General features: G+C 38.9%; 1 protein-coding gene across 8 annotated transcripts in view; it reads left to right on the top strand.

Annotated features, from left to right (window-relative positions):
- Positions 1–26,535, top strand: part of KDM4C (lysine demethylase 4C) — a 409,700-nt gene that overhangs the window by 267,410 nt on the left and 115,755 nt on the right. For 7 of the 8 annotated variants that reach the window (XR_009495540.1, XR_009495541.1, XM_015472464.3 and 4 more), the window contains 2 exons: positions 20,123–20,178; positions 22,635–22,743. Coding sequence is in view for 6 of the 8 variants with exons in the window: in XM_015472464.3 (XP_015327950.2) it covers positions 20,123–20,178; positions 22,635–22,743 (165 nt within the window). In the remaining 2 variants the exon portion in view is untranslated. Of the gene's footprint in view, positions 1–12,088; positions 12,227–20,122; positions 20,179–22,634; positions 22,744–26,535 lie in introns of those variants that run through there. The other variant, XM_059889436.1, reaches the window with a different exon arrangement.

Raw genomic sequence — 26,535 nt, 5'->3', positions numbered from 1 at the left:
TTGGCTAGTTCCTTGGTCTGACTTATATTTCTCAAGATCTATAGGCCCCTTCCTATGTAGTCCATAGTAACCACAGGGTTTTGATCTATTGCCTGTAGCTTCCAAGGCATTTCCCTCTGTTATATCTTCTTCTGTTTGCTAGTCTCTTCCGTATCTGGTTTCCGCCCTGACACAAAGGGGATGGTGGAGGACACTTTTTTTTTTTTAGGCTTACTTGTTCAGTTGCGCTGTGGGGAGGGAGGGAGGGATGCTGCAAACAAATAACACTGGCGTGAGCTCGCAGTGCCTCAGCCACACTGGGTCTGACCCCGCTCACGGCGCGTGTAGCCTCCCTGCCCACACTGCTCGGGCTCTAGGTTGTTCCGCCGGGAACAATCCGAGGCCGGCCCTGGTTTGCATGCACTTCCCAGGTCCAAGCCGCTCAGGTTCAGACACTTGAGTGGTCCTCAGAGGCGCAGACTCAGTTGGGCCTGCGTTTTGTGCTCTTCCCAGGTCCGAGCAGCTCAGGTGATGAGGTGTTTGGCGAGCACCAATGCTGCGACTTATCGCCTCCCCGCCACTCGGTTATCTGGGTGTAAAACTGGCGCACCTTCTCAGGCAGATGTTGACCGTCCAGACCCCCAATAAGTTTTAGTTAGCAAAGAAGCCTGCTTACAGTTTTATAGATAATGTCTCTCTGGGGCTGCGATTGCCCCCTTCCGGCTCTGGCTGCCTGTCACCGGAGGGGGAAGGTCTGCAGCCGGCTATCTCTGTTCAGTCCTTTGTTCCCTGCGCGGGCCTGGCGGTGTCTTAGGTTAGGGCTGGCTTTTCGCGTGGTAGATATCCCACAGTCTGGTTTGCTAGCCCAAATTATTTTGCTCAGATAGCGGTCAGGATATTCAGGCCAGATTCTTACTCTCAGCGATGCAGCCCGCGCCGCGCCTCCCTGCCCAGCCCCCGCTTGCTAATGGCGGATGCAGGCCTCTGCGCTGCTTCTCCGCTGGGGGAGTTACCGTAGGGCTCGCAATCTGCGAGTTTTAATTGTTTATTTATTTTTTCTCCCTGTTACGTTGCCCTCTGTGCTTCCAAAGCTCGGCACAGATTAGGCAGTTAGAAGGTTTCCTGGTGTTTGGAAACTTCTCTCTTTTTAAGACTCCCTTCCCGGGACGGAACTCTGTCCCTCCCTCTTTTGTCTCTTTTTTTGTCTTTAATATTTTTTCCTACCTCCTTTCGAAGAGCTGGGTTGCTTTTCTGGGTGCCTGATGTCCTCTGCCGGCATTCAGAAGTTGTTTTGTGGAATTTACTTGACGTTTAAATGGTCTTTTGATGAATTTGTGGGGGAGAAAGTGTTCTCCCCGTCCTACTCCTCCGCCATCTTGGCTCCTCCTCCGAATGCAGCACTTTAGCAGCATCATTTTTTAGGATTTGAAATAGCTCATCTGGGATTCCACGACCCTCACTAGCTTGTTCGTGGTAATGCTTCCTAAGGTCACTTGACTTCACCCTCCAGGATGTCTGGCTCTAGGTGAGTGATCACACCATCATGATTATCCCGGTCATTAAGACCTTCTTGTACAGTATTTCTGTGTATTCTTGTCACACATTTATTATTTATTTAAGAGCATTTATTCTCTGTACAATAACAAAGTTGCACTATATATTATAAACAGCATAGATAGCATTCTGCTTTTTTTTCTTCAAAATAGTTTTAAGAAATCAAAAAGTAAATATGAAATAAGTTTTCACCTTGGTCACATATCTTTTCACTTTATTTTACTTATTTGTTTATTTGTTTTTTTAATGGAGTAAAAGATATGAGCAAGCTGTACCTTGATGATCATTTTGTATTAGCATTTTCTTCTTACAAAGAGTGGAATATACAATTGCAGTGATTAAAAACATTTTAGTGTCTGTTTATTTATTCTTATTGCTTGATTGTAAATAAATGGCATCTATAGATTGAGTAATGGTTGCCATTCATGCCCTCAAAGGCTTAGACATAGCTATTGTTTTGGCTTTTGAAAGAAAGTGAAGTGTTTTCTCTTCATTAGTCATAATCATCTGGAAATACCTGAGGTAGTGGTCTTTCAGCCACTCACCCCCATAATGTTGCTAAAGGTTGTGAACTAAAAAAAAAAAATTTTTCACTTGTTCAAAAGTATTTGTTTATCTGAACTCTTAATCCTGGAATATACCGTACTCTTAAATCTCAACTGTTCAGGCTCAGGTAAAAATGATTAACTTCTTGGAAAGTTGGTAAGTCATCTTTAGGACCCATGAAGTCCCCCTGTTAAATCTGAAGGCAGTGCTTTCTCTTCTCTCTCTCTGACATGGGAGTTCTCTTAGGATAGTGATCATTAAAGAAAATATATGTAGTTGAGAATGATATTACCATATTCCATAATACAACCATTATTTCTCCTGTCCCACTCCTTAGAGAAGATTAGTTTTATAGGAACTTAACCTGTCAGTCCAGTGATTGACTCCATGCTCTCAATGCAGGGAACGTGGGTTCAGTCTCTGGTTGGGGAACTATGATCCCACATGCCACACAGCACTACCAAAAAAAAGAAAAAATGGTGGTACTGATAATAGATGTTAGAATTGCCTATCATTTGGCTCTTAGAAGTCTTGTGTTTAAAAACTAATACAATATTGTAAAGTTTAAAAATAAAATAAAAAAAAAACTAAAAAAAATAAAATAAAAAGTAATTCCATTTAAAAATTTTTGACTCACAAATTCAGAATAGTTGTTGATTTAAATATAATCTACTCTAAGTAGCAATGATACTAGCTTCCAATTTTCCTAGCTTCCAAAAAATTTAATGCTGACAGAGACTGTACATTTCTCGATCTATCTCAGAAGTCTCATTTTACAGATACTAAGTCAGGGGTTTGAAAGAGTAAGTCCTTTGCCCAGGCTCTGCATTCTATATGGTAAGAGAGCCCAGACTCGTGGTACTCATGCCTCTAGATTCCCAGGCCCAGAATCTTTTTTGTTTTTTCCTCAATTGTTTGTATTTAGAGTGAAAAGAAGGCTAAATAACTGACCTAATTTTGAACCATGTATTTGATTTCAGTTTGTTTATTTTGAAAATGAAGTCAACGCTAATAGTGTATTTATGTGATCTTATACTTAGTATGGAATAATTAGTGTTACTGGGCAGTTGAGCAGAGAAGTGCCCTTACTCTTTCTTATCAACTCTAGTTTCTTCCTGGAGGACATTTTCCAGAGTTGAATGATCTCCTGGATCTAGTTTCCCAACTGACAACCGAGTTGACATTTTTCTTTAACAAAGAGCTCTGAAGTAGCTTTGTAGATAGGAGCCATTGATTTTTAGATCTTGTTGGCTTATGGCCTTGAGAGGTCATGGCCACACTCCTGCACCCTGTGATGTGTTTTATGTTTTTTTTATTTTTTCATTTCATGGACTACTGTCAAGACCACGTGGTGAGAGGCTGTCTTTGATCCTCACACATAGTAAAAACAGTGAAAAAGAAAGAAAAGGAAGACTGGGTTCTTGTTAGAGACCATGGCTCTGTGTAGCCAAGTGTCTGCTTGTGCCATTGCTCCTCTCCAGTGAGGTGTCTCTGGAAGCTGCTGGCCAGACCACACTCTCACATTCGAGCTAACACGTTTGAGTTCAGAATCACCTTCTGCCTCCGAGGGAGGCAGATTATTCTGAACAGCTGCAAACTTAAACCTTGGCTCACAAAGGCCAGAGTGGTAATAATTATTTTACTTTAACCAAGCAGAACAGCATGTTGGAGGATATCAATTTTCTTGACAGCATAGTTATGATGTGGAGGCTTTTCTGTTAGGGACTGCTTATAGGCTAAAAAAGTCAACAATCTTTTTTTTTCCCTTTCCTGTTCATTCTTCTCCCTTTTGCTCAATAAACAGCATCCTCTCCCTACCAACCCTCCCACCCCCCTGGTAATGAAGAGAAAGAAAGAGAAGTCTACATAGCTTATTGTAACCGGAACTATATTCATAAACAGCTTCTTGATTGAGAACAAATGCCTCATTAATCTTAAGTGCTTCATCCAGAGAGCACAAGTAAAGTCAAGAAGAAAAATGACTGACATTATGGGGAGCATAGCATACTGTACTGCACACCAGGGTGTGCATGCCCCGAGGTCACTGGGCTGCACGGTGCATCTCCTTAGCAATTAGGAAAGAGATCCTCAGGAAGCATGGAGTGGGAAAAATGCCTTGCATGCATTTCTTATGAATGGCAAAAACTAGTCCAGTGGCATGATGAAGGAATCATGTATTTTGCTATTTGTTACTGAAGGTCATGGTGGGAAGAAAGAATAAACCAGCTGGATTTTTACTTGAAAGCCAAGTGTTGTATAATTTTAAGTACTTTGCTCAGGATCCTGGAAATACTATTATGTAAATACCTTGAAGTTCCATGTAGATTACTTTGGCCATTCTTAAATTATCGGAGTTCTTCTTCCTAACATTGAACCATTGTGTGCCTGGTCTTCTATCAGATAGGTTCTCTGCACACTTCAAGGTAATTTTTACACTATGTTAAGGAATGGCATCAGAAAGAAAAAAGGTGGAAGGGATGTAATTTGAAATGTAGAGTATGATTTCCTGTTATTCCATAATTGTCCTTTCATACAAATGACTATATGCTTGTATTTTAATGGTTAAAATGTAGTGAGATCCCTGTCCCCTCCCAGCATGTCCACATCCTAATCCCTGGATCCTGTATGTTACACTGCATGAAAAGGGAATTACGGTAGCAGATGGCATTAAGGTTGCTGACCAACTGATTTTACAATAGGGATATTATTCTGTTTACCTGGGTGCATGCAGTGTAGTCAGAAGGGTCCTATAAATGAGGAAGAAGGGGACAGAAAAGGGCAGATTTATGTGATGTGAGAAGTGCTTGGCCTGCTCTGGCTGGCTTTGGAGGTGGAGGAGGAAGACCAAGGACTAGGCACACAGGCTCCCCTTAAAGCTGGAGAAGGCAAAGAAATGGATTCTCCCCGAGAGCTTCCAGAAGGGAGTGACCTGGCTGACACCTTGATTTTAGCCCAGTGAGACCCATTTTGGAATTCTGACCTACTGAACTTTGTGTTGTTTTAAGTCACTGCATTTGAGGTAATTTGTTATTGCAGTAATAGAGAACTAAAGGACGTATCGTAGACAGCCTTTTGAAACACTCTTAACTGTTCAGCATTCCACTGGGTATGTGGTATTTTCAGTGTCAGCTTTCTCTGACTACCTTCTGTGTCTCTAGCCCACACCTCCAGGTTCCAGGCCTCCACAATCCTTTCACCTCACTGTGACACATGATTCAGTGAAGCTCCCAGCTTTTCGCAGTCTCTCCCTCCCATCTTGTTGTTATTTCCGCTTAAGCTGCTACGTTTTTTTGCACATACTCTCAGCTCCCTTGCCACTCTCTGACTTTGATACTCTACCTTGGTATAACTCAACCCTGGTAAATCCAGCTCTACTCTGTACCTGTACCCTGTAGCTGAATGGCTGTGGAGAAACACCCAATATGCAGATTGCTCTTGCTTTCAGTTGTAATTGGAGGTAGGTCTTCACTGGTGTGGATAATTCATGTTGGATTCTCATCATCCATTCTCTCTACCCCTCTCTTGGCTGACTGGTTCATATCTTCATATTTCCCCCATCCTTACCCTCACCTCATCAAGTCTCTTCATATTCATAGAGAAATGGGAAGACAGCAGTAGAGACCTTAAGGTTTCAACCTGCTTCATAGCTATAATATCTCTGCTTCTCTCTAACACCATCCCCTCTTTTATACACAGGACCATAATTGCAGTAATTCATCCCTTTCTTACCCACAACTCTTCTCCAGCTGATTCTCATTATCATCCACACAAGCTGTTATTTCTTCCATCTTCAAGTACACCAAAAAACCCTCTCTTTCTTCCTACAAGCTCCACCCTATTTCTCCATGCCTCTGTAAATATAGTAAAACTCCTGAAAGGCTTATCTTTACTCACTGTCTCCGATTCTTCTCCCCCACTTCTTTCTTAAATTTATTTCAGTCATAGATTTGGCCCTGTGTTTCCTTCGACACTTCTGTTGACCACTGCTTCCTGTTTGAAGCAGTATTCAGTTGACCTGTAGAATCCTTCCCTCCTGCTTTTCCTCTTCACTGGTCACTTCCTCTCACTCCCCAGAGTTCAAAATGTGGGCTTCTTTTCCACACTAATCCATCTAGTCATCTCATCCCATCTCATAGCTTTAATAGTTGTAAACAGCATCTAGTCATTGGTGGCTTGGACATTCCCACGTCCAGCTCAGTCTCATCTACATGTCCAACTTTATGACAGCATCTCCTGTCACATGTCCATTAGCTCAGATTCACCCTTCCTGAACTGAATTCCAGATCTTCTTCTGTAGCCTTCCTTATTTCCAGGCCTTCTAGCTGCTGAGGCCAAAAACTTGATAGACTTGATGCTTTCTTTTTCTCATACTCCACATCTATCTGACAGTAAATCCTATTTTGTCTACTTTTAAAATGAATCTTGAATCCTGGCCACTTCTTAGTCGCCTCAGCTGACATAATGCTAACTTAATCTACTCATTAACTCTTTCCTGGGTATGGTGGTAATCTGCTAGCTTCTCTTCTCACTTCTACCCTTGAACCACTATTGTCTACTGTCAACACAGCAATTGGGATTTAACATGTAAGTTAACATTTAACATATTAACATTTAACAGTTAACATGTAAGTCAGGTTATGTCCTTGGTGTACTCAGACTGTCCAGTGGCTTCAAGCTATCACCTTTTTTCAAGGCCTATGAAGCTTTATGAAGGGCTTCCTAGGTGGTGCAATGGTGAAGAATTCACCTGCTGGTGCAGAAGATGCAAGAGACGCAGGTTCAATCCCTGAGTCAGAAAGATCCCCTGGAGGAGGAAATGACAACCTGCTTCACTGTTTTTGCCTGGAAAATTCCATGGACAGAGGAGCCTGGCAGGCTACAGTCCATGGGATCACAGAGTCAGATATGAATGAGCGACTGACTGAGCACCATGTAGCTTTATCAGATTTTCTTCCTGTTACTTACTGACGACCTTTCCTATTAGAAAAGGTCATCTGCTGCCAACACCTTCCCTGGAGAACTCCATGGCCCACTTTCATGATGCTTCACATCCTCTACCATATCAATAATCTACTGATTTAGTGTGTCTGCTCTTCCAGCCAGAGTGTATCTTTCATAGCTTTTGCCCAATGTCTAGGACACAACATGGTGATTAACCAATATTTGTTGATAATGTTTTCACTTATAATACAAATTAGGTGTAAGCATCTAAGTTAAGGAACTCGCTTGTATAAAATTCACTGGAGCCTGTAAAACTTCCTTTCAGAAGATTACTGCAGTAAAGTTTTCATTCATGCATTTCATTCATTCAGTTTCCTAATCACTCAGAATTCATGCCAGCCCTGTCCTAACATGAGATTCCAACCTCTCTCCAACCCTGATAAATGAGCCCCATCTTCAGAAATGGTTCTTCCATGTTTTGTTGATCAGCATTTTGTAAGCTAGTTTTCCGTTAATGTGATTAATTACTCTTTGTTTTCCCAGCATAGACAGCCCTATTTTATGGTTTTGCACTTCTGTTATGAACATGTCAGATAAATAAGGGTGTGGGGAGATACTTCAATCTTGTAATTTTTCTATAGCACTGAAAATTGGCTTTAGTGTCACTTATGGATATGTCAGCTAAAATGAGAGTTCCTTATGAGGCAGCTTGAGAATGTTTGTATTGGCATTTCTTTAACTGATGTTTTATAGAAGAGCCATTGGAACATGATTTCCCTCTAGGACAAATAATGAACAACTGTGATAGTCATATTCTAACAGTGCCTTTCCCACCATTGTTGTTAATGTTGTGTCAGCACTTTGATTATAAACACTCTTTTTCATGGTTTAGTAACTGAGCTGTACAGAAACCACTCCATGTTGTAAATTGATATACGCTGTTCATCTCAGCGGTGATTTTTTTGTGAAACCAAAATTTAAAAGTACCTTGGTATTGCTAAAAGGGGATTTTGTGAATGGTACTAGGTGAGGGAAAAGGATCTAAGCAGGAAAGGTGCAACATCAGAATATGATCTGAAGTTATACTCTTTGATCCAGCTTCTAACTGCTCTGGGGTGGGGTACACAACAGAAAAGTTCTTTCAGTGCTGTACTTGGGAGGCAGGAGGAGCAGCCACTATTGGAGTAATCATTTTGTAACAGAAATTTCAGCATGTTTTGGTTTTGTTTTAGGAAATATTAGTTGACTAGCAATATATCTGTATCTTTATAATAGTGATTTTACAATGGGTGTTATTGTTCCTAGAAAAGCCATGCTCATAAACATTAAATAAAACAGGGCTGGCAATGAGCATTCAATGTGGAGTTGTATTTATTTATTTTGTTCTGCAAGGCTAAACAATTTTAGTATCTTTTCAGGTTAGGTTGGAAGGAAGTTCGGGTACACTAAAAGACTAGTAGAAATCATAGATGCCCATTTAAAATATTCATTTAAGTAAAAAAAAAGTAGGGAATTTTAAATTACACGTATTTGATGGAAAAAGTTTTAATTTCTTTGTGTGTCTGTGGGTTTTCTTTTTTTTTTTTTTAATATAAAAGTAGTAAGTATTGTTAGGAAAGTTTCCCATTCCCATCACTCTCAAATTCTTAAATCTCATTGTTAATAGAAAACTACTCATACTGTTTTGTCATTCAGCCTTTCAGATGTTTTCTGTGCGTAAACTAATATTGTATTTTGATGTTCTTGAGAGATGCAAATGGTGTCACAGTTTATTTAATGTCTTAGTCTTTTCATGTAATATTACATTGTATAATTTTTAATAACTAAGTAATTGTTGGATTTGCCATATATTGTTCATCACTTTTAATTTTTAAACCTGAAGCTAATTTAAAAATTCAGACATTACAAATAAATCTAAGTAACTGACCATTCCAGCTCCTCCCAGAGGTAACTGTTTTCTCTGTTATGAACAGAAATGAAATAATAGTCAGTGTACATTCCTACTTGTGCATAGATATAAATGTTTACCTAAGGCAGATTCCAAGAAGGTAGCTTGGTTGTCATAATTTATATTCATTTAAAATTTTGATTGATAATGCCAAATTATTGTCCAAAGCCACTGTTAAAACTCACATACCGCCAAAACTACTGATTTCCTGATTTAAAAATCTGAGGCTAATTCTCATTATTTCATTTTTCATTTCCTTTATTCTTGAAATTGGGTATCTTTTGTGTATTTATTGGCAATGAAGATTCTTTGAATCTTTTGCCTGTTTTTCAAAAGTGTAGCTTTTTAAAAAGTATTTTTTGGCTAATTTTGTTTTATATTGGAAATTTTTAAATTGTTTTATGTTAATTTATTTAGTATTTTATCCTTTAGAATTTTAAAACTTTGATATAGTCAAAACCTGTCTTTTGTTTTTTTTAAAATGTTATGTTAACAAGCCATTTATCCTAAATTCATCAATATTTTTGCCTACAATTTCTTTCACTAGTTCTGTTTTTGAGTATAAGTCTGTAAATAAATTTATTTTATATTAACCCATTTTAGGTGTTCTTCATTCCTTCCTGCCACTTTTGGTTCAGCCTGGTGTCATTTTCCTTCATTCAGAAGATTTTTTTTTAGCAGTTGTATAGTGTGGATTCTTAGGAGACAAATTCTCTTAGATTTTTGTCTCTATGAGATTATTTTATCTTTATTTTCAAAGGATATTTTCCCTGCAAATAGAATTCTAGTTTGCCAGCTTTTTTCTTTCAATATTTTATGGATATTGTTTCATTGCCATTTGCTGCCAATGTTTCTGGCTGGATTTCAGATGGAATTCATATATTTGTTTACTGAATATGTCTTTTTTTTCTTCTGCTTTAAGATATGTTCTTCATATTTGGTTTTCAGAGTTTTGACTGTTAAGTATTTAAGTATGTTTCCTTTGTATTCATCTGCTTGCAGTTTGCTAGGCATCTTGATTCTATGGATGTCTTTTATCATCTTTGGAAAGTTCTGTGCCATTATCTCTACAAGTATATATATTTTTTCATCTATTCTTGTTTCCCTCTTCTTGGAATCCAATTATGAGTAAATTGAATAGGTTGTTATTTTCTCTTTATTGCTGCTGTTTAGTTGCGAAGTTGTGTCTGTCTTTTTTTCAACCCTGTCCAGTAATTCTAATATCTTATTTGTCTTGCTTCTAATTTTATTGATTACTTTCTTGATCATGTTATATTTTCTTGCTTTTAGTATACTTTGTACTCTTTTTGATTGTGTGATGAACATTTTGTCTGTAACGAATGAAATTAATATTATTTCCAAAAAGAGGGTGCCCCTTTGTCAGATTTTTAAAGTAGAGGTGAAGTCAACTTGATTGTACCTGAGCAGGGTCTGAGCTGTATTCTAGCTTTTGTTTGATTCAGTCCACTCTGATGTCAGGTGTTTGGAGAGTGGGATCAGGACCTTGCTTTCAACAATGTCCGTATTCTGGGCACTGTAAGGACTCTAGCATTTGTTTGGTTTCCACAGCTGGGTTGGCATTGTTTAAAAATTTGGGAAATTTCTCTTTGGTTTAGAGCAGCTGCCTGGATTTGGGGTTATGGAGAGTTTTCTTTTTTCTCCAGTTCTTCTTGCATTTTGTATCACAAGAGAATTATTAATGACAGATACATATTTTATTCCCTGCTGAATTGCTATACCTAGATCATCTACTGGCAGTGTTATATTTAAGTAGCCTGGAACCACAATTAACCTTTCACATAGTTGACCACTGCTATTGTGTGTTTATGAAATGTGTTACATTTATTAACTCATTTCGGGAAGTAGTATTTTTTCCTCTTTTATAGGTGAAATATCTAAAGCAAAGGAAGTAGGTAAGTAACTAGCCAGAGGTCATACCAGTAGTAAATGGTAGAACTGTGATTTGACCTTGGCCATCTGCATTTTGTTAAACACCAGGTTGTAGCTGGCTCTCTAGTTTAACTATTCTTCCTCTCAGTTAAATTGGATTCATTTAGCCTGAAGTTTGATGGCACAGACTAACTAAAATGTTGCTTTTGCGTAAAATGGTATTATTTTTGAAGGTGAAGTGGAGCTAAATTTACCAATTTATTCTCACACCAATGAGAGGTTTTATTATTAGCTACGTTAGTAAAACAAATGGGGACACAGATCATTATGTAATATATGCTGCTTGATAACAGTTTTTTATGATATGAGTTCTTTTGAGGTGATTAATAAAATGAAATCTTATTTATAGAAATGAGGAAATGGGGAGTTGGTTTTGCCCTTTGCTTTTATTTTCTTCAGTTTTATTGAGTGCAAACATGTCTTCTCCCTTCTCAGTTGTGAGCTTCCCAGACCAGGCACAGTTCTCCTGTTTATTTCGGTTCTCTACTTTGATGTCTTGTGCCTTGCCTTGTATATAGGGCAGAAGATACTGGAGAAAAAGAGTGTGGACATTTGGTCAATAAAGCCTGAGCTTAAACTCAGTTGCTGTTTTTGTTAGTTGGGCTTGCCTGGTGGCTCAGATGATAAGGAACCTGACTGCAATGCAGAAGACCTGGGTTCAATCTCTATGTAAGGAAGATCCCCTGGAGAAGAAAATGGCAACCCAGACCAGTATTCTTGGCTGGGGAGTTTCCTGGATAGAGGAGCTTGGTGGTCTACAATCCATAGCATCTCAGAGTCTCACACATTTGAGTAACTAACTCTAGGGGTTGGAAAATAAAACCTGTGGATTCAGTCCAGCTCACTGCCTACTTTTGTAAATAACATTGTAATTGGGATATAGCCACACCCATTTGATTACATATTGTCCTATAGTGGCAGAGTTTAGTTGCAATAACTTCATAGTTATACAAAGCCCAAGGTAGTAAATATCTGGTTATTTACAGAAAAGTGCAAATCATTCTGGACTGGATGGTTTTTAGGTCCGTAATTCAATCTCTTGATTCTTAGTTTCCTGTGAAATTAGTGACTTAATAAGTTCTTGTTAAATAAGGCAGGTAAAATAAATGTCTACACATGGACATCACCAGATGGTCAACACTGAAATCAGATTGATTATATTCTTTGCAGCCAAAGATGGAGAAGCTCTATACAGTCAGCAAAAACAAGACCGGGAGCTGACTGTGGCTCAGATCATGAACTCCTTATTGCCAAATTCAGACGTAGATTGAAGAAAGTAGGGAAAACCACTAGACCATTCAGGTATGACCTAAATTAAATCCCTTATGATTATACAGTGGAAGTGAGAAATGGATTTAAGGGACTAGATTGGATAGATAGAGTGCCTGAAGAACTATGGAATGAGGTTCGTGACATTGTACAGGAGACAGGGATCAAGACCATCCCCATGGAAAAGAAATACAAAAAAGCAAAATGGCTGTCTGGGGAGGCCTTACAAATAGCTGTGAAAAGAAGAGAAGCCAAAAGCAAAGGAGAAAAGGAAAGATATAAACATCTGAATGCAGAGTTCCAAAGAATAGCAAGAAGAGATAAGAAAGCCTTCTTCAGCGATCAATGCAAAGAAATAGAGAAAAACAACAGAATGGGAAAGACTAGAGATCTCTTCAAGAAAATTAGAGATACCAAGGGAACAGTTCATGCAAAGATGGGCACAATAAAGGACAGAAATGGTATGGACCTAACAGAAGCAGAAGATATTAAGAAGAGGTGGCAAGAATACACAGAATAACTATACAAAAAAGGTCTTCACGATCCAGATAATCACGATGGTGTGATCACTCACCTAGAGCCAGACATCGTGGAATGTGAAGTCAAGTAGACCTTAGAAAGCATCGCTACAAACAAAGCTAGTGGAGGTGATGGAATTCCAGTTGAACCATGTCAAATCCTGAAAGATGATGCTGTGAAAGTGCTGCACTCAATACGCCAACAAATTTGGACCACTCAGCAGTGGCCACAGGACTGGAAAAGGTCAGTTTTCATTCTAGTCCCCCAAGAAAGGCAATGCCAAAGAATGCTCAAACTACCGTACAATTGCACTCATCTCACACGCTAGTAAAGTAATGCTCAAAATTCTCCAAGCCAGGCTTCAGCAATACGTGAACCATGAACTTCCAGATGTTCAAGCTGATTTTAGAAAAGGCAGAGGAACCAGAGATCCAATTGCCAACATCTGCTGGATCATGGAAAAAGGAAGAGAGTTCCAGAAAAACACCTATTTCTGCTTTATTGACTATGCCAAAGCCTTTGACTGTGTGGATCACAATAAACTGTGGAAAATTCTGAAAGAGATGGGAATACCAGGCCACCTGATCTGCCTCTTGAAAAACCCATATGCAGGTCAGGAAGCAACAGTTAGAATTGGACATGGAACAACAGACTGGTTCCAAATAGGAAAAGGAGTTCGTCAAGGCTGTATATTGTCACCCTGCTTATTTAACTTCTATGCAGAGTACATCATGAGAAACGCTGGGCTGGAAGAAGCACAAGCTAGAATCAAGATTGCCGGAACAAATATCAATAACCTCAGATATGCAGATGACACCACCCTTATGGCAGAAAGTGAAGAAGAACTCAAAAGCCTCTTGATGACAGTGAAAGAGGAGAGTGAAAAAGTTGGCTTAAAGCTCAACATTCAGAAAACTAAGATCATGGCATCTGGTCCCATCACTTCATGGGAAATAGATGGGGAAACAGTGGAAACAGTGTCAGACTTTATTTTGGGGGGCTCCAAAATCACTGCAGATGGTGATTGCAGCCATGAAATTAAAAGATGCTTACTCCTTGGAAGGGAAGTTATGACCAACCTAGATAGCATATTCAAAAGCAGAGACATTACTTTGCCAACAAAGGTTTGTCTAGTCAAGGCTATGGTTTTTCCTGTGGTCATGTATGGATGTGAGAGCTGGACTGTGAAGAAAGCTGAGTGCCAAAGAATTGATGCTTTTGAACTGTGGTGTTGGAGAAGACTCTTGAGAGTCCCTTGGACTGCAAGGAGATCCAACCAGTCCATCCTAAAGGAGATCAGTCCTGGGTGTTCATTGGAAGGACTGATGCTGAGGTTGAAACGCCAATACTTTGGCCACTTCATGCGAAAAGTTGACTTATTGGAAAAGACTCTGATGCTGGGAGGGATTGAGGGCAGGAGGAGAAGGGGACGACAGAGGATGAGATGGCTGGATGGCATCACTGACTCAATGGACGTGAGTTTGAGTGAACTGTGGGAGTTGGTGATGGACACTGAGGCCTGGCGTGGTGTAATTCATGAGGTCACAGAGTCAGACACGACTGAGCAACTGAACTGAACTGAACGTACATGGTTTCTGGCATGCTTTTTGAAATGAATTAGGACACCACTGAGTGACTTCACTTTCATGCATTGGAGAAGGAAATGGCAACCCACTCAAGTGTTCTTGCCTGGAGAATCCCATGGACGGGGAAGCCTGGTGAGCTGCCGTCTATGGGGTCGCACAGAGTCGGACATGACTGAAGCGACTTAGCAGCAGCAGTAGCAGGCCTTTAATATAGTCTCCCTTCTTCTAATAGAAGACTTTTCATTTTTGGTAACCAATTCAATGACTTACTATCCTGATGGAACTATCACTTCCTACTTCCTAATTCAGTTCTTTCACTGCAATTGAAGATGTTCAATACTTAATACAATTAGTATATTTGGTCGGTGCCAACCTTTGTGTATATCAGACATTGTACAGATTCTTAAGAAAACTCGAGCTGCTTTTCAGCAATGGTTAACCTATTTAATTTTAGACTGACCAATTTTCTTTTCTGACAGTAAGGTATTATTTAAACAAAGAAAAGAAACGTTAAAAATTGATGTGTCTGATATTGTCTTCTACCTAGCTATTAACATAGGCATAGGCTGCTCTTGGAGGAGAAGCAAGGAAGGCTTCCTGGAGGAAATGATATTTTGGCAGAAACCTGAATAATCAGTTCAGTTCAGTAGCTCAGTTGTGTCCGACTCTTTGCAGCCCCACGAATCGCAGCACACCAGGCCTCCCTATCCATCACCAACTCCCACAGTTCACTCAAACTCACGTCCATTGAGTCATTGATGCCATCCAGCCATCTCATCCTCTGTCGTCCCCTTCTCCTCTTGCCCTCAATCATTCCCAGCATCAGAGTCTTTTCCAGTGAGTCAACTTTTCGCATGAAGTGGCCAAAGTACTGACGTTTCAGCTTTAGCATCATTCTTTCCAAAGATCACCCAGGACTGCTCTCCTTTATGATGGACTGGTTGGATCTCCTTGCAGTTCAAAGGACTCTCAAGAGTCTTCTCCAACACCACAGTTCAAAAGCATCAATTCTTTGGCACTCAGCTTTCTTCACAGTCCAACTGTCACATCCATACATGATCACAGGAAAAACCATAGCCTTGACTAGACAAACCTTTGTTGGCAAAGTAATGTCTCTGCTTTTGAATATGCTATCTAGGTTGGTCATAACTTTCCTTCCAAGGAGTAAGCATCTTTTAATTTCATAGCTGCAGTCACCATCTGCAGTGATTTTGGAGCCCCCCAAAATAAAGTCTGACACTGTTTCCACTGTTTCCCCTTCTATTTCCCATGAAGTGATGGGACCAGATGCCATGATCTTAGTTTTCTGAATGTTGAGCTTTAAGCCAACTTTTTCACTCTCCTCTTTCACTGTCATCAAGAGGCTTTTGAGTTCTTCTTCACTTTCTGCCATAAGGGTGGTGTCATCTGCATATCTGAGGTTATTGATATTTATCCCGGCAGTCTTAATTCCAACTTGTGCTTCTTCCAGCCCAGTGTTTCTCATGATGTACTCTGCATAGAAATTAAATAAGCAGGGTGACAATATACAGCCTTGATGTACTCCTTTTCCTATTTGGAGGCAGTCTGTTGTTCCATGTGCAGTTCTAACTGTTGCTTCCTGACCTGCATACGGGTTTCTCAAGAGGCAGGTTAGGTGGTCTGGTATTCCCATCTCTTTCAGAATTTTCCACAGTTTATTGTGATCCACACAGTCAAAGGCTTTGGCATAGTCAATAAAGCAGAAATAGGTGTTTTTCTGGAACTTTCTTCCTTTTTCCATGATCCAGCAGATGTTGGCAATTTGATCTCTGGTTCCTCTGTGTTTTCTAAAATCAGCTTGAACATCTGGAAGTTCATGGTTCATGTATTGCTGAAGCCTGACTTAGAGAATTTTGAACATTCCTTTAGTATGTGAGATGAGTGCAATTGTGCAGTAGTTTGAGCATTCTTTGGCATTGCCTGTCTTGGGGGATTGGAATGAAAACGGACCTTTTCCAGTCCTGTGGCCACTGCTGAGTGGTCCAAATTTGCTGGCGTATTGAGTGCAGCACTTTCACAGCATCATCTTCCAGAATTTTAAATAGCTCAACTGGAATTCCATCACATCTGCTAGCTGAAAAATAAATAGTAGTAAAGAAAGTGGAAGTGAAAGTCACTCAGTCGTGTCCAACTCCTTGCAACCCCATGGAGTATAGTCTATGGAATTCTGTAGGCCAGAATACTGGAGTGAGTAGCCTTTCCCTTCTGAAGGGGATCTCCCCAACTGAGGGATCGAACCCAGGTCTCCTGCACTGCAAACATATTCTTTCCCAGCTGAACAACAAGGGAAGCCGAAGAATACTGGAATGGGTAACCTATCCCTTCTCCAGCGGATCTTGCCAACCCAGGAATTGAACCTGGGTTTCCTGCATTGCAAGTGGATTTTTTAAGAACTGAGGTATCAGGGAAGCTCTAGTTCAAATTAATTTACAAATGAATGACTTGAAAGGTTGACATCTTTGTGTTTCTACCAGACCAGCTTGTTTGACCTATGTGAGGAATATTGAGTCCAAAAAAGAAAAATGGTATAACTGGATATGATTTTATTCTTTCCTACTTATTTTTTTCAAATTAAGTAAATTAAAAAGAAACCATGTTATCATATAATATCATGTAGATCAAAGTAGCTTTACTTGACCACAGATTTTTTTTTTTGTCCTTTATTAAGAAATATGATTTCTACTGAAGTAAATCATGGCAAAAATAACTCCATGGCAAATCAGTGTTTTTTAACTCTATGTTAAGTCTCTGAATCCTGAAGTTTTCTTTCCTTAGTACTCTCACCAGTATGTGAACACAGTCTTAGCAGTTTTGTGACGCTTTGATGATTTTCAGGATTTTCGCTCTGCCTATTTTGCCGTATTTTCTAATTTATTTAACAAATTCTCATGGAGGGTGCTCTGTCTATTGGGTGTCATTATAAAGAGTCACCTAAGAAATTTCTGCCAGCACTCACTGAGCTAACAGTTTAGTGAGGACAGCAGAAGAAATTCAACAAATAGTTAACAAGAGTAACAAGAGGGAAGTAAATGAGCAGGGAATTAGGAGACCCCTTCTTGAGGAATCAGCATTTACACTGAAATGTCAAGGATGTGTTCATTTTAGAGGGAAACTCAAGGAAGGTGGGATTTACAGAGTTCAGTTGATTCAATCTCAGATGAGAGGAAGATTGTACCTTCTAGCCTGAGCTAGAATGGCTGGTTGATGCCATTGGTGGGAAGCTGAAGGAGTATAGGCTTGGGAAGAAGACATGAGTTCAGTCTTGCACGTATGTTTGAGATTCCTGTGGACTGTCAGACATGACAGAAGTTAAATGTTTGCGTCAGTGATCTTCAGGGAATCAAGGTAGTGCATCAGATGCCCAGCAAACAGGTATGGAGAGAGGAATAAATAGGCCCTACTACAGAAATTACAGTGTTTAAGGAGCTCGAAAAAGATGCCTGTAAAAGAAAGCTAAGGATCAGCTTGAGATGGAGGACAATGAGGAGACTGTCTGGTCATAGAAACCACAGGAAGAAGCTGTTTTGGGCACAATCAATTATGTTGAATGCTGCCAAGAAATTAGGCAAACCAAGGACTTTGAATTGTCCATTAGATTTTGTGAGAGGGAGGTATCAAAAGAACAAGTTTCATGTTGTGGCAGGTGAGAGTCTTCTCAACTCCACTTAACTTCTTGAGTCTACAGGTTCCACTTTACAGGATGGTCTTCCTGTTGTAGTCGTGTGCTGCAGCACATGTGCCTGTTCCTGATCCTAATCAGGTGTATGGAGCAGCCTCCATGCTGCTGTGCTATTTTTAACTCTGCCAACTCATCCCTTTAGGCTTCTTCTCACTACTAGTTTCATTAATCAGACAACTAATTCTCTCAGTGTCTGTACTCCTCACAGTCTGCAACTCTCCCTTCCCACATTCCCACTTCATACTCACATCTTTTTATATTGAATGAAAGTATCTGACCTTGTGTTTTATTTTCATTCTGTCTCTAGAAAGTATGTTAAATTACTGGAAAAATACTGAAAGTCAAAAACATTTTATGAAATAGTTACTGAATAATTTGGATGTTATTGAATAATTCAAATTATTCCATTTTTCATTTTCAGTATTTTGAGTGTGAAATTTTCCTTTTGTTGTGTGTTTCATCAAAACCAGTTCTTTGAAAGGCCCCTGGAATATGGCTTTACACTAAAGAATGTTCTCTATCAAGTTCTTGAGCTGGGTTTGTGATGAATTCAAATGGATGTCCACAGGGCAGCTAATGTGGACCTTTTGCTACTGTGAACCTTTAATAATCACCAGGGAAAACTTCAAATCAGTGTGTAGAGACTTCCAGACAAATAAAACCATTGAAAATTTCTTGTATTTTCTTTCTTTTATTTTTTTGCTCCCTATTAAGAGTTCTATAGATATGTTGATCCTCCTCAGTAGTTTTGGTGTTATTCTCACAAAAATAAATGCTGCAGAGTTTGACACCCCATTATTATTAGATAAGTTAGAGGGATCTAATCTTCACAGGCTTGGGCAAAGCTGTCAAAATCATTTAAAGGAGATCACCTGGGAGAATAGATAAAGAAATTTTATATAGACAGCTTGAAGGAAAAAAAAAAAACCCACCAAATAACCTGTAACTATTGAAAAAAAGATACTAGTGCAGTAAACTGGGAGTACAAGCTTGAGGTTGAAAATAAAAACGTTGCTTAGATATTTAGTTAAAAATTCTAGGTCAACAGAAGTCATTGCATTACTTTTTGGCCATGTTTTCTTATGGAGTTTTTCATAAAATTGTAATGAGAAGTGATAAGTATATCTTTATTATGTAAAGGGAGTCATCTTGGAGTAAAAAGTATATGCCAATCTAAGACACATAAAAATGCCAAAAATAGAGGGCTTTCCCTGGTAGCTCAGTGGTAAAGAATCCACCTCCCATTTCAGATGACATGGGTTCAATAGCTGGTCCAGGAAGATCCCACATGACACAGAGCAATTAAGCCCATGTGCCACGACTGTTGAGCCCGTGTGCTAGAGCCTGGTAGCTGCAACTGCTGAGCCCATATGCAGTAACCACTGAAGCCAGCATGCCCTAGACCCGTGTTCCACCACAAGAGAAGCCACAGCCATGAGAAGCCCACGCACCACAACTAGAGAGTCGCTCTAGCTCGCCGCAATAAAGACACAGCGCAGCCAAAAATAAATAAATAAGTGCAGTTATTTTTTAAAAGTGCCAAAAATGTAAAGTCAGTGTGGGGAAGATAAAGGAATACATTTTATGGCACTGTTTTCTGTTTTTCTGGAAAGCCTGCATTTATCAGAATAATTTTTCCAACAATATTTGCCCACAGAAAGACCCAAGTGATACTTTTGTGAAGAGTGTTCTTATAAAGAACTTCCTGCTTATCTCTATATTAGAACAAAGCCTGCCACTACTCTGTGTTTTAACCATCCTGTATTCAGGAATGGATTCCTAGAACTCAAGGGAGTCGTATGTGTGTGCCCTGTTGTAGAATTCTGGTACCTACCTCTCCACACACCAGTTTCTGAGTCACAGGTCCCCCCAGCAATGGCGTTCTTGATGCTAGAATAATGACAGTTCCCTCCAGGAGATACACACACCCAGAACACTTTTGGTTGTCTCTCACCTTCCCATCTCTCTTTTTCCTCTCCCTTCTTGAACTGTTAAGAGATAGTCCTTCATGAAGTTCCTGATAGTTTTAATTTAAAATAAAAAAATAGACTGTATGGGGATATTTAGATAAATAGTGCTGACTTTTATTACATGACTCTAATAATTATGTGGCATTTGTTTCTGCCCTAGGAGTGCTGTCTCTGCAATTTGAGAGGGGGTGCTCTTAAGGAAACTAAGAACAATAAGTAAGTAGTGCGTTAATTGTGTGGAATTTCATCATTTCCTTCTCCTCTGTTGAGTGTTGAACTTCTGGGTTTACAGTGTGCTTTGCTTCTCATTGTTGTACACATGCGTTCCACAGCTTTGTTTTTATTAATAAGTTAAAATGTTTGATCTTTTTAAAAATAATTTTTAATTGGAGGATAGTTGCTTTACAATGTTGTATTGGTTTCTGCCATAAAACAGCATAAGTCAACCGTAAGTATCCCCGTGTCCCCTTCTCCTTGAACATCTCTCCCACGCTGTTCCACAGCTCTTGCTGTTCAGGTGCAAGGTGGAGATTTTGTACGTTTCCAGAAGCCATTACTGACAGCACATTTCTGCTGGGTGAAGGTGTTCTCAGTCTGCTTCTGTTCTGTCTTTGACATCATAAGGAGTAATCCCTCTTTCACTAACAGAGCTTGAAGACAGCCTGTATTCTCGTGCCACTGGAATTCTTGTTTTTAATTTGATGAATGCTGCTGTTGTCATAAAAGCAGAATATGCCTGAAAACAATGAAATCTGTTATCTTCAGATAAATAAAATCAATTATAATCATAGTGTTAGAACAAAACCATTTACTTTTAACACCAGTAAATTAAGAAAGTGTATATTCTTAAATAGAAACACAGGGAGAAAAGATTGATTTTACAGTTTAAAGGGGACAGTTGGAAAATATGAAGAGACTCATAAGTGAACAAAAAAGATGGGTAATGTTTCTATGGCAGCAGCTGAAATGTATTTTTGCATGAATTTTATCTTTATGACCCAATTTAATCATTTAAGATGGGGCCAGTGCAAATTATAGTTTCCTATAAATTAGAGACTTGTAGAAATAATTTAGGTATAGGTTGTATTATGGCACTTGGGAGCCACATCCAGCCCCAAGATATGTTTTATTTGACTGCCACCATTTTATGAATTTAATTCAGATTTTAAAAGTTGAGAGTTATATAAAAATCCAGATTTTCATCTTTACTTGGTAAATGATTGTGCATCTTTATATGACAATAATCAGTTAGGATGAGAACCTGGCCTAAAGAGAGTAGACATTCTCTAGGTTACCATGATTTACCAGTATATGTTTATTTGGTTTCATCCTGCCTGGCCCTATGGACACTGGAGTTGAGACTCCTGGAGTAATATAATGTAATGTCATGTAATCATGTGCATGTACACATGTTTCTGATTGATTATAAGGGAGAATAAAGGCATTTATCATTTCTGTGTTGGTAAAGTTTAGTCTAAGAGACTGTGTGTTTGCTCAATTTTAGATGTTCATCTCTTAGTCTTAGTTAATGTGATTGACACTGTGCTGAAAACTATTGACTGGTTCTGGGACTGTTACATGAATGGTGCAGACTGCCAGTTCCTGTAAAGATGGAGGCGATAAGGACTTCTCTTCCTTCCCTTGGACTAGGACAAAAAGAAGTAATGTTTGCTATAAATTATAACATTTATTTAGATATGAAAGAGTACCCTGTTGGGGTTGATACTTATTCTCTCTCCTGGTGGTCTTTAAAGGCAGGATGGAGTCTTACATTATTTGAATGAAATAACATGCTTTGACTTAAAAATAAGTTGACAAATTTGATAATTCTTTCAAAATCTCTTTAAACCTCGAGTCTTTATGTTTGTTTGAGGCATAATACTTATGAGAAACTTAATAGTGTTAATGAGGACGTTGTCATTTTTCTGGAGTGATTCAGAATTTGAAAGGAGATGCACAAGGTTTTTGAGTAACCTCCAGGAGTTGGTGATGGACAGGGAAGCCTGGCGTGCTGCAGTCCATGGGGTTGCAAAGAGTCGGACATGACTGAGCAACTGAACTGAACTGAGCACAAGGGTTTTAGTAGGAAACAGGGAACAAGTTAAATTTCATTTCCCCTTATCTCTTGGTTCCTTTGATTATAGTAGGATTGCAATAAGAAACAATTTAATCAAAGACTTAATCTGTATTAATTCTTCTAGAGAATTTTTGCTATTCTGGTTTGCTTCATGACATCAAAATTATATAAAAAGATTATATGGTATACTCATTTCATTTTCATACCTTTTATTAATTGAACTAATCTTTTGCCACATATTAATTATCTTAAGTATATTAAACACCTATGTAATGCAATGTCAAGTGAAATAGCAGACATGCATCTCAGTATTTTACAGTCATATGTAGAAACATATAAATACAATGATAGTATACTTTGGTCTTCACCTAGTTCTTCCTGTCACTGTGGTGGGCAGGTGTGGCACTGAGTCTGTCCAGGTATCATCCAATAGCTTTGAAATTCAGAGAGTCTGTTTGTGATGGACATAGGTGCTCTGGGCTTGCTTTCTCATCTGTGTGTTTCCCATGCATGTGAATTGTCACCTCCTGGTGGAAGTACAGGCCGTGTTAAGTTTAGGGAACATTTGTTTACATTTCTGTCTCGTTTCCTGTAGGTGGGCCCATGTCATGTGCGCCGTTGCAGTCCCAGAAGTCCGGTTTACTAATGTCCCAGAAAGGACACAGATAGATGTAGGCAGAATACCTTTACAGAGGTTAAAATTGGTGAGTGCCAATACTTTTTTTTTTTTCCTCATAAATTAGTGTTAATTTCAAGTTCTCAATATTTCTATTCATGCACATACTTTTTTCTTAGCTTCATTGAATTATTCTACATTTTTTATACTTTTAGCCTAAATTACATACCTGTACGTATTCTTTTTCTGTTGTATTGTAAGTATGCATATAGCTTTCTACAAATTATGTCTTCAGTAAGGCAAAGGAATACTGCATTTCATGAATTAATGTGACTTTTCAATCTCAAGGTTATCGGTAAAGTTTGTTAGTAACTGACCCAAATTATCCAAATATCTTTGTTTGAATTGCTTAGTCTTTCTGTCTGTTGCCTGTCTTTGGTTGGCCTTGACTTAGAAAAACGAGTCTAACTTGATTTCATCATCTCTTCACCGAGAAGAGACTTGCAGAGAAACTTTGATCATTCCCGAGGGATTTTCTCACCAACAGATAAAGTTCATTTAAATTGCCCAACTCTCTGACTGGTTATCTTCTCATTGTTTCTCTTTGTTAGATTGTTTTTTTTTTTCTTTTTTTTTTTTCTTTTTTCATGAGAAGGGAGGCCTTTTTTGTCCTCAACACTGAAGTTATCTTGGAGTTCTGTTAAATTGTGAGTCAACAGATTACTAGTTCAGGCTCTTAATATTTCACATTTAATGAGAATTTTTCCTACAGGTAAATTGCATGACTTTAAAATACTGAAGCATGTCTTACAAGTGTACTTAATACCCTACAATTTGTTTAGTCCTTGTTATTTCTAACTTGGGGTCTTTCCACTATTTCCGACACTGAGCTGTAACTCTTTAACCTGAGTGTTTCTTTCTTTGTTATTAGTAGTCTCTCCCCCACTGGGTAGCAGGGTGTTTTGTCTCTGGACTTCTGTTTCAGGAACTTAGATTCTGTCTTTCAGTGAACCCTGTTATTTTCCACTATAGCTCCATTAAGAATTTCACATAGCTAGAAAATATGTGGCCCTTTCTACACCCGATGATTGCTGTTGGCAGATATGAGATCATCTGCCAACATGATCAGAGTGTGGTATGGAAGTTTTGAGAATGAGATGGAAATAACTGGGGCATTTAAATGGCCCTTCAAAGTTCATGGTGACCATCAGAAGAGAGTAAGGTTGTTCAGCTCATGAACTTCCAAGGGAAAATGTTTGCAACCTTATATCTTGATCACCAGTTTAAAAAGTAAGAGAGAGAGGCAGAAGTAGTGTCTTCTGTGACTGTGCTGACTGCTGTATTTCTGCTTGATTTCAAGAAATCTCATATGTAGCCTTAATTTTGTCCTCTCTTATAAGTGCAGTTTGAGTGTAAAAATTTTAACAGCCCAAAGGTTGGAAAATTGGTACAGAAAAAAGAAAAAATACAATAAATCCTATATCACATTATATTTTATGTACAAACTGCTTTTCATCTACTGCTTTTTAGTTATATAAACTTGTTTTCATTATTCAATTGATACATATTCTATCTGTGGATATTGTTTGGGTCTTTAGGATAGAATGCATTAGTTTTGTCCATTAAAAATTATAAAAAATATCTTTCATTGGAGGAAAACAACCTACCAATAAGAAAGAAATAAACAAAAAAATTGCCAGAATTAGGATTGTAAGGCAGGTTATAAAGAAAAACGTTGAGTTCATTACATACTACAAAACGTAATGCTTAGTGTGACAAATACTAACAAATGTCTTACATTTTAATTTTTTTCTGGTTTACAAGTAATATGTATTTGTAGAAATTCCAACACTACATTTAACACCCACCTTTGGGTCTCTTTCCTAAAAGATGGTTTCTGTTATCACATTAATGCCCCTTGGAATAAGTGGTCACTGCTCTTGATGCTTCCCTTTAAGGACCTGTGTACTGGCTACTCTTGTCTACAGATTGTCCCTAGTGATCTGTTGTCACCAATACCAGTCTGAGAGGGGTTTTAATGGAACAACAGGGAGGGCCAGCATGGATCATTTCAGTGCCAGCCAAGAAACTGTATCTAGAAATCTGAAATCTGATGATGGCCTCCAAAAATGGCAAAGGTTGCCACCTTGATTGTGTATGTTGCATATTCTTTTGAAGTTTCATTAATCAGTGTGCATCCAGCTAGAAGTAAGAGCAGTCATTTCATGTAGTATTCATCTCCGCTGGCCTGAGTCTAGATGGAATGTTTACTGTGTCTGCTATAGTGAATGTGTGTGTGTCTGCTAGCGTCAGTTTCGCTTTTTTTCTGGAGCTATAGCCAGCCCTTTTCTGGATGCTGGCTTGTTCATCTGCTTTCTTATTCACACAGATGGGGGGTTGGGGATAGGAATTAGATGTTTGTGTCAGTGTATTTTGCCAAACAGTTATTACCTGACCTTACCAAATACTTGGTGTACATTTTTGAGTAAGAATTTGTTCCTTTCTTCCAGCATCTCACAGTCTAGACTGGGCGTTTTTGGCTTTGGCTCTGTTGACGTTTTAGGTCAGTTAATTGTTGTGGATGGCTGTCATGTGTATCATAGATCACAGCATCCCTGACCAAACAGGTGAAGCCAAAAGGTATAAACTTCTAGTTATAAGGTAAAGAAGCACTGTGGATGTAATGGACAACATCATGACTATAGCTGAGACTGCTGTGTATTGTGTAGGAAAGCTCCTAAGAGAATAAATCCTATGAGTTCTCATCACAGGAATAATTTTTTTCCCTTCTTAAATTTCTTTTTGTTGTTTCTATATGAGAAGATGGATGTTAGCTAGACATACTGTGGTATTCATTCACAATATATGTAAATCAAACCATCATGCAGTATGCCTTAAACTTATACAGTGATGTATGTCAGGTACTTCTCAACAAAACTAGAAAGAAAGTAAGCAATGCCAGATATATCTCACCCCCATATGAGAACCCCCTGGTCCACACACAGAGAAGACATACACACGATGAGAAAGTTTTTGTCATTTTCAGGAAGATAATATCTTTGTTTAAAGAAGTAAGTGGCAGTCTGGCAAAATAGAAGTTCTTAATTGCTTTTAAAAAGCATCCCTAGAGGTGTTTTTTTTTTTTTTGGCTGATTGTTTAAATTTCTTATTTGTGAATAATGCAATAACATTTGGCAACAGATGTATATTTGCTACTGTACAATTATTGATTTTATGATCCAATTTAGTATCTTAACATTACCTGTTCTTATAGACAGAGAAGGAAATGGCAACCCACTCCAGTATTCTTGCCTAGGGAATTCCGTGGACAGAGGAGCCTGGTGGGCTGCTGTCCATAGAGTTGCCCAGAGTCGGACACAACTGGAGCAACTTAGCATGTGTGCATGCACTGGAGAAGGAAATGGCAACCCACTCCAGTATTCTTGCCTGGAGAATCCCAGGGACGAGGAGCCTGGTGGGCTTCTGTCTATGGGGTTACACAGAGTCGGACATGACTGAAATGACTTAGCAGCAGCAGCAGTTCTTATAGAAATTGAGCAACCTTGATTACTTTTTTCCCCCAAACTTTAAACTTTTTATTTTGAATTGGGTTATAGCCAGTTAACAATGTTGTGATTGTTATTGCTGTTCAGTCTCCAAGTTATGTCCAACTCTTTGTGACCCCATGGTCTGCAGCATGCCTGGCTTCCCTGTCCTTCACTATCTCCCGGAGTTTGCTCAAACTCATGTTCGTTGAGTCTTATCCTCTGTCACCATCTTATCCTCTGTCATCATCTTATCCTCTGTCACCCCTTAACATCTTGTCACCCTCCTCTTCTCCTACTTGCAATCTTTCCCAGAAACAAGGTCTTTTCCAATG

The sequence above is a fragment of the Bos taurus genome, chromosome 8, assembly GCF_002263795.3.
Source record: "Bos taurus isolate L1 Dominette 01449 registration number 42190680 breed Hereford chromosome 8, ARS-UCD2.0, whole genome shotgun sequence".
In the NCBI taxonomy this organism is placed as follows: Eukaryota; Metazoa; Chordata; class Mammalia; order Artiodactyla; family Bovidae; genus Bos; species Bos taurus.
This window is presented reverse-complemented; position numbering and strand designations above follow the sequence as displayed.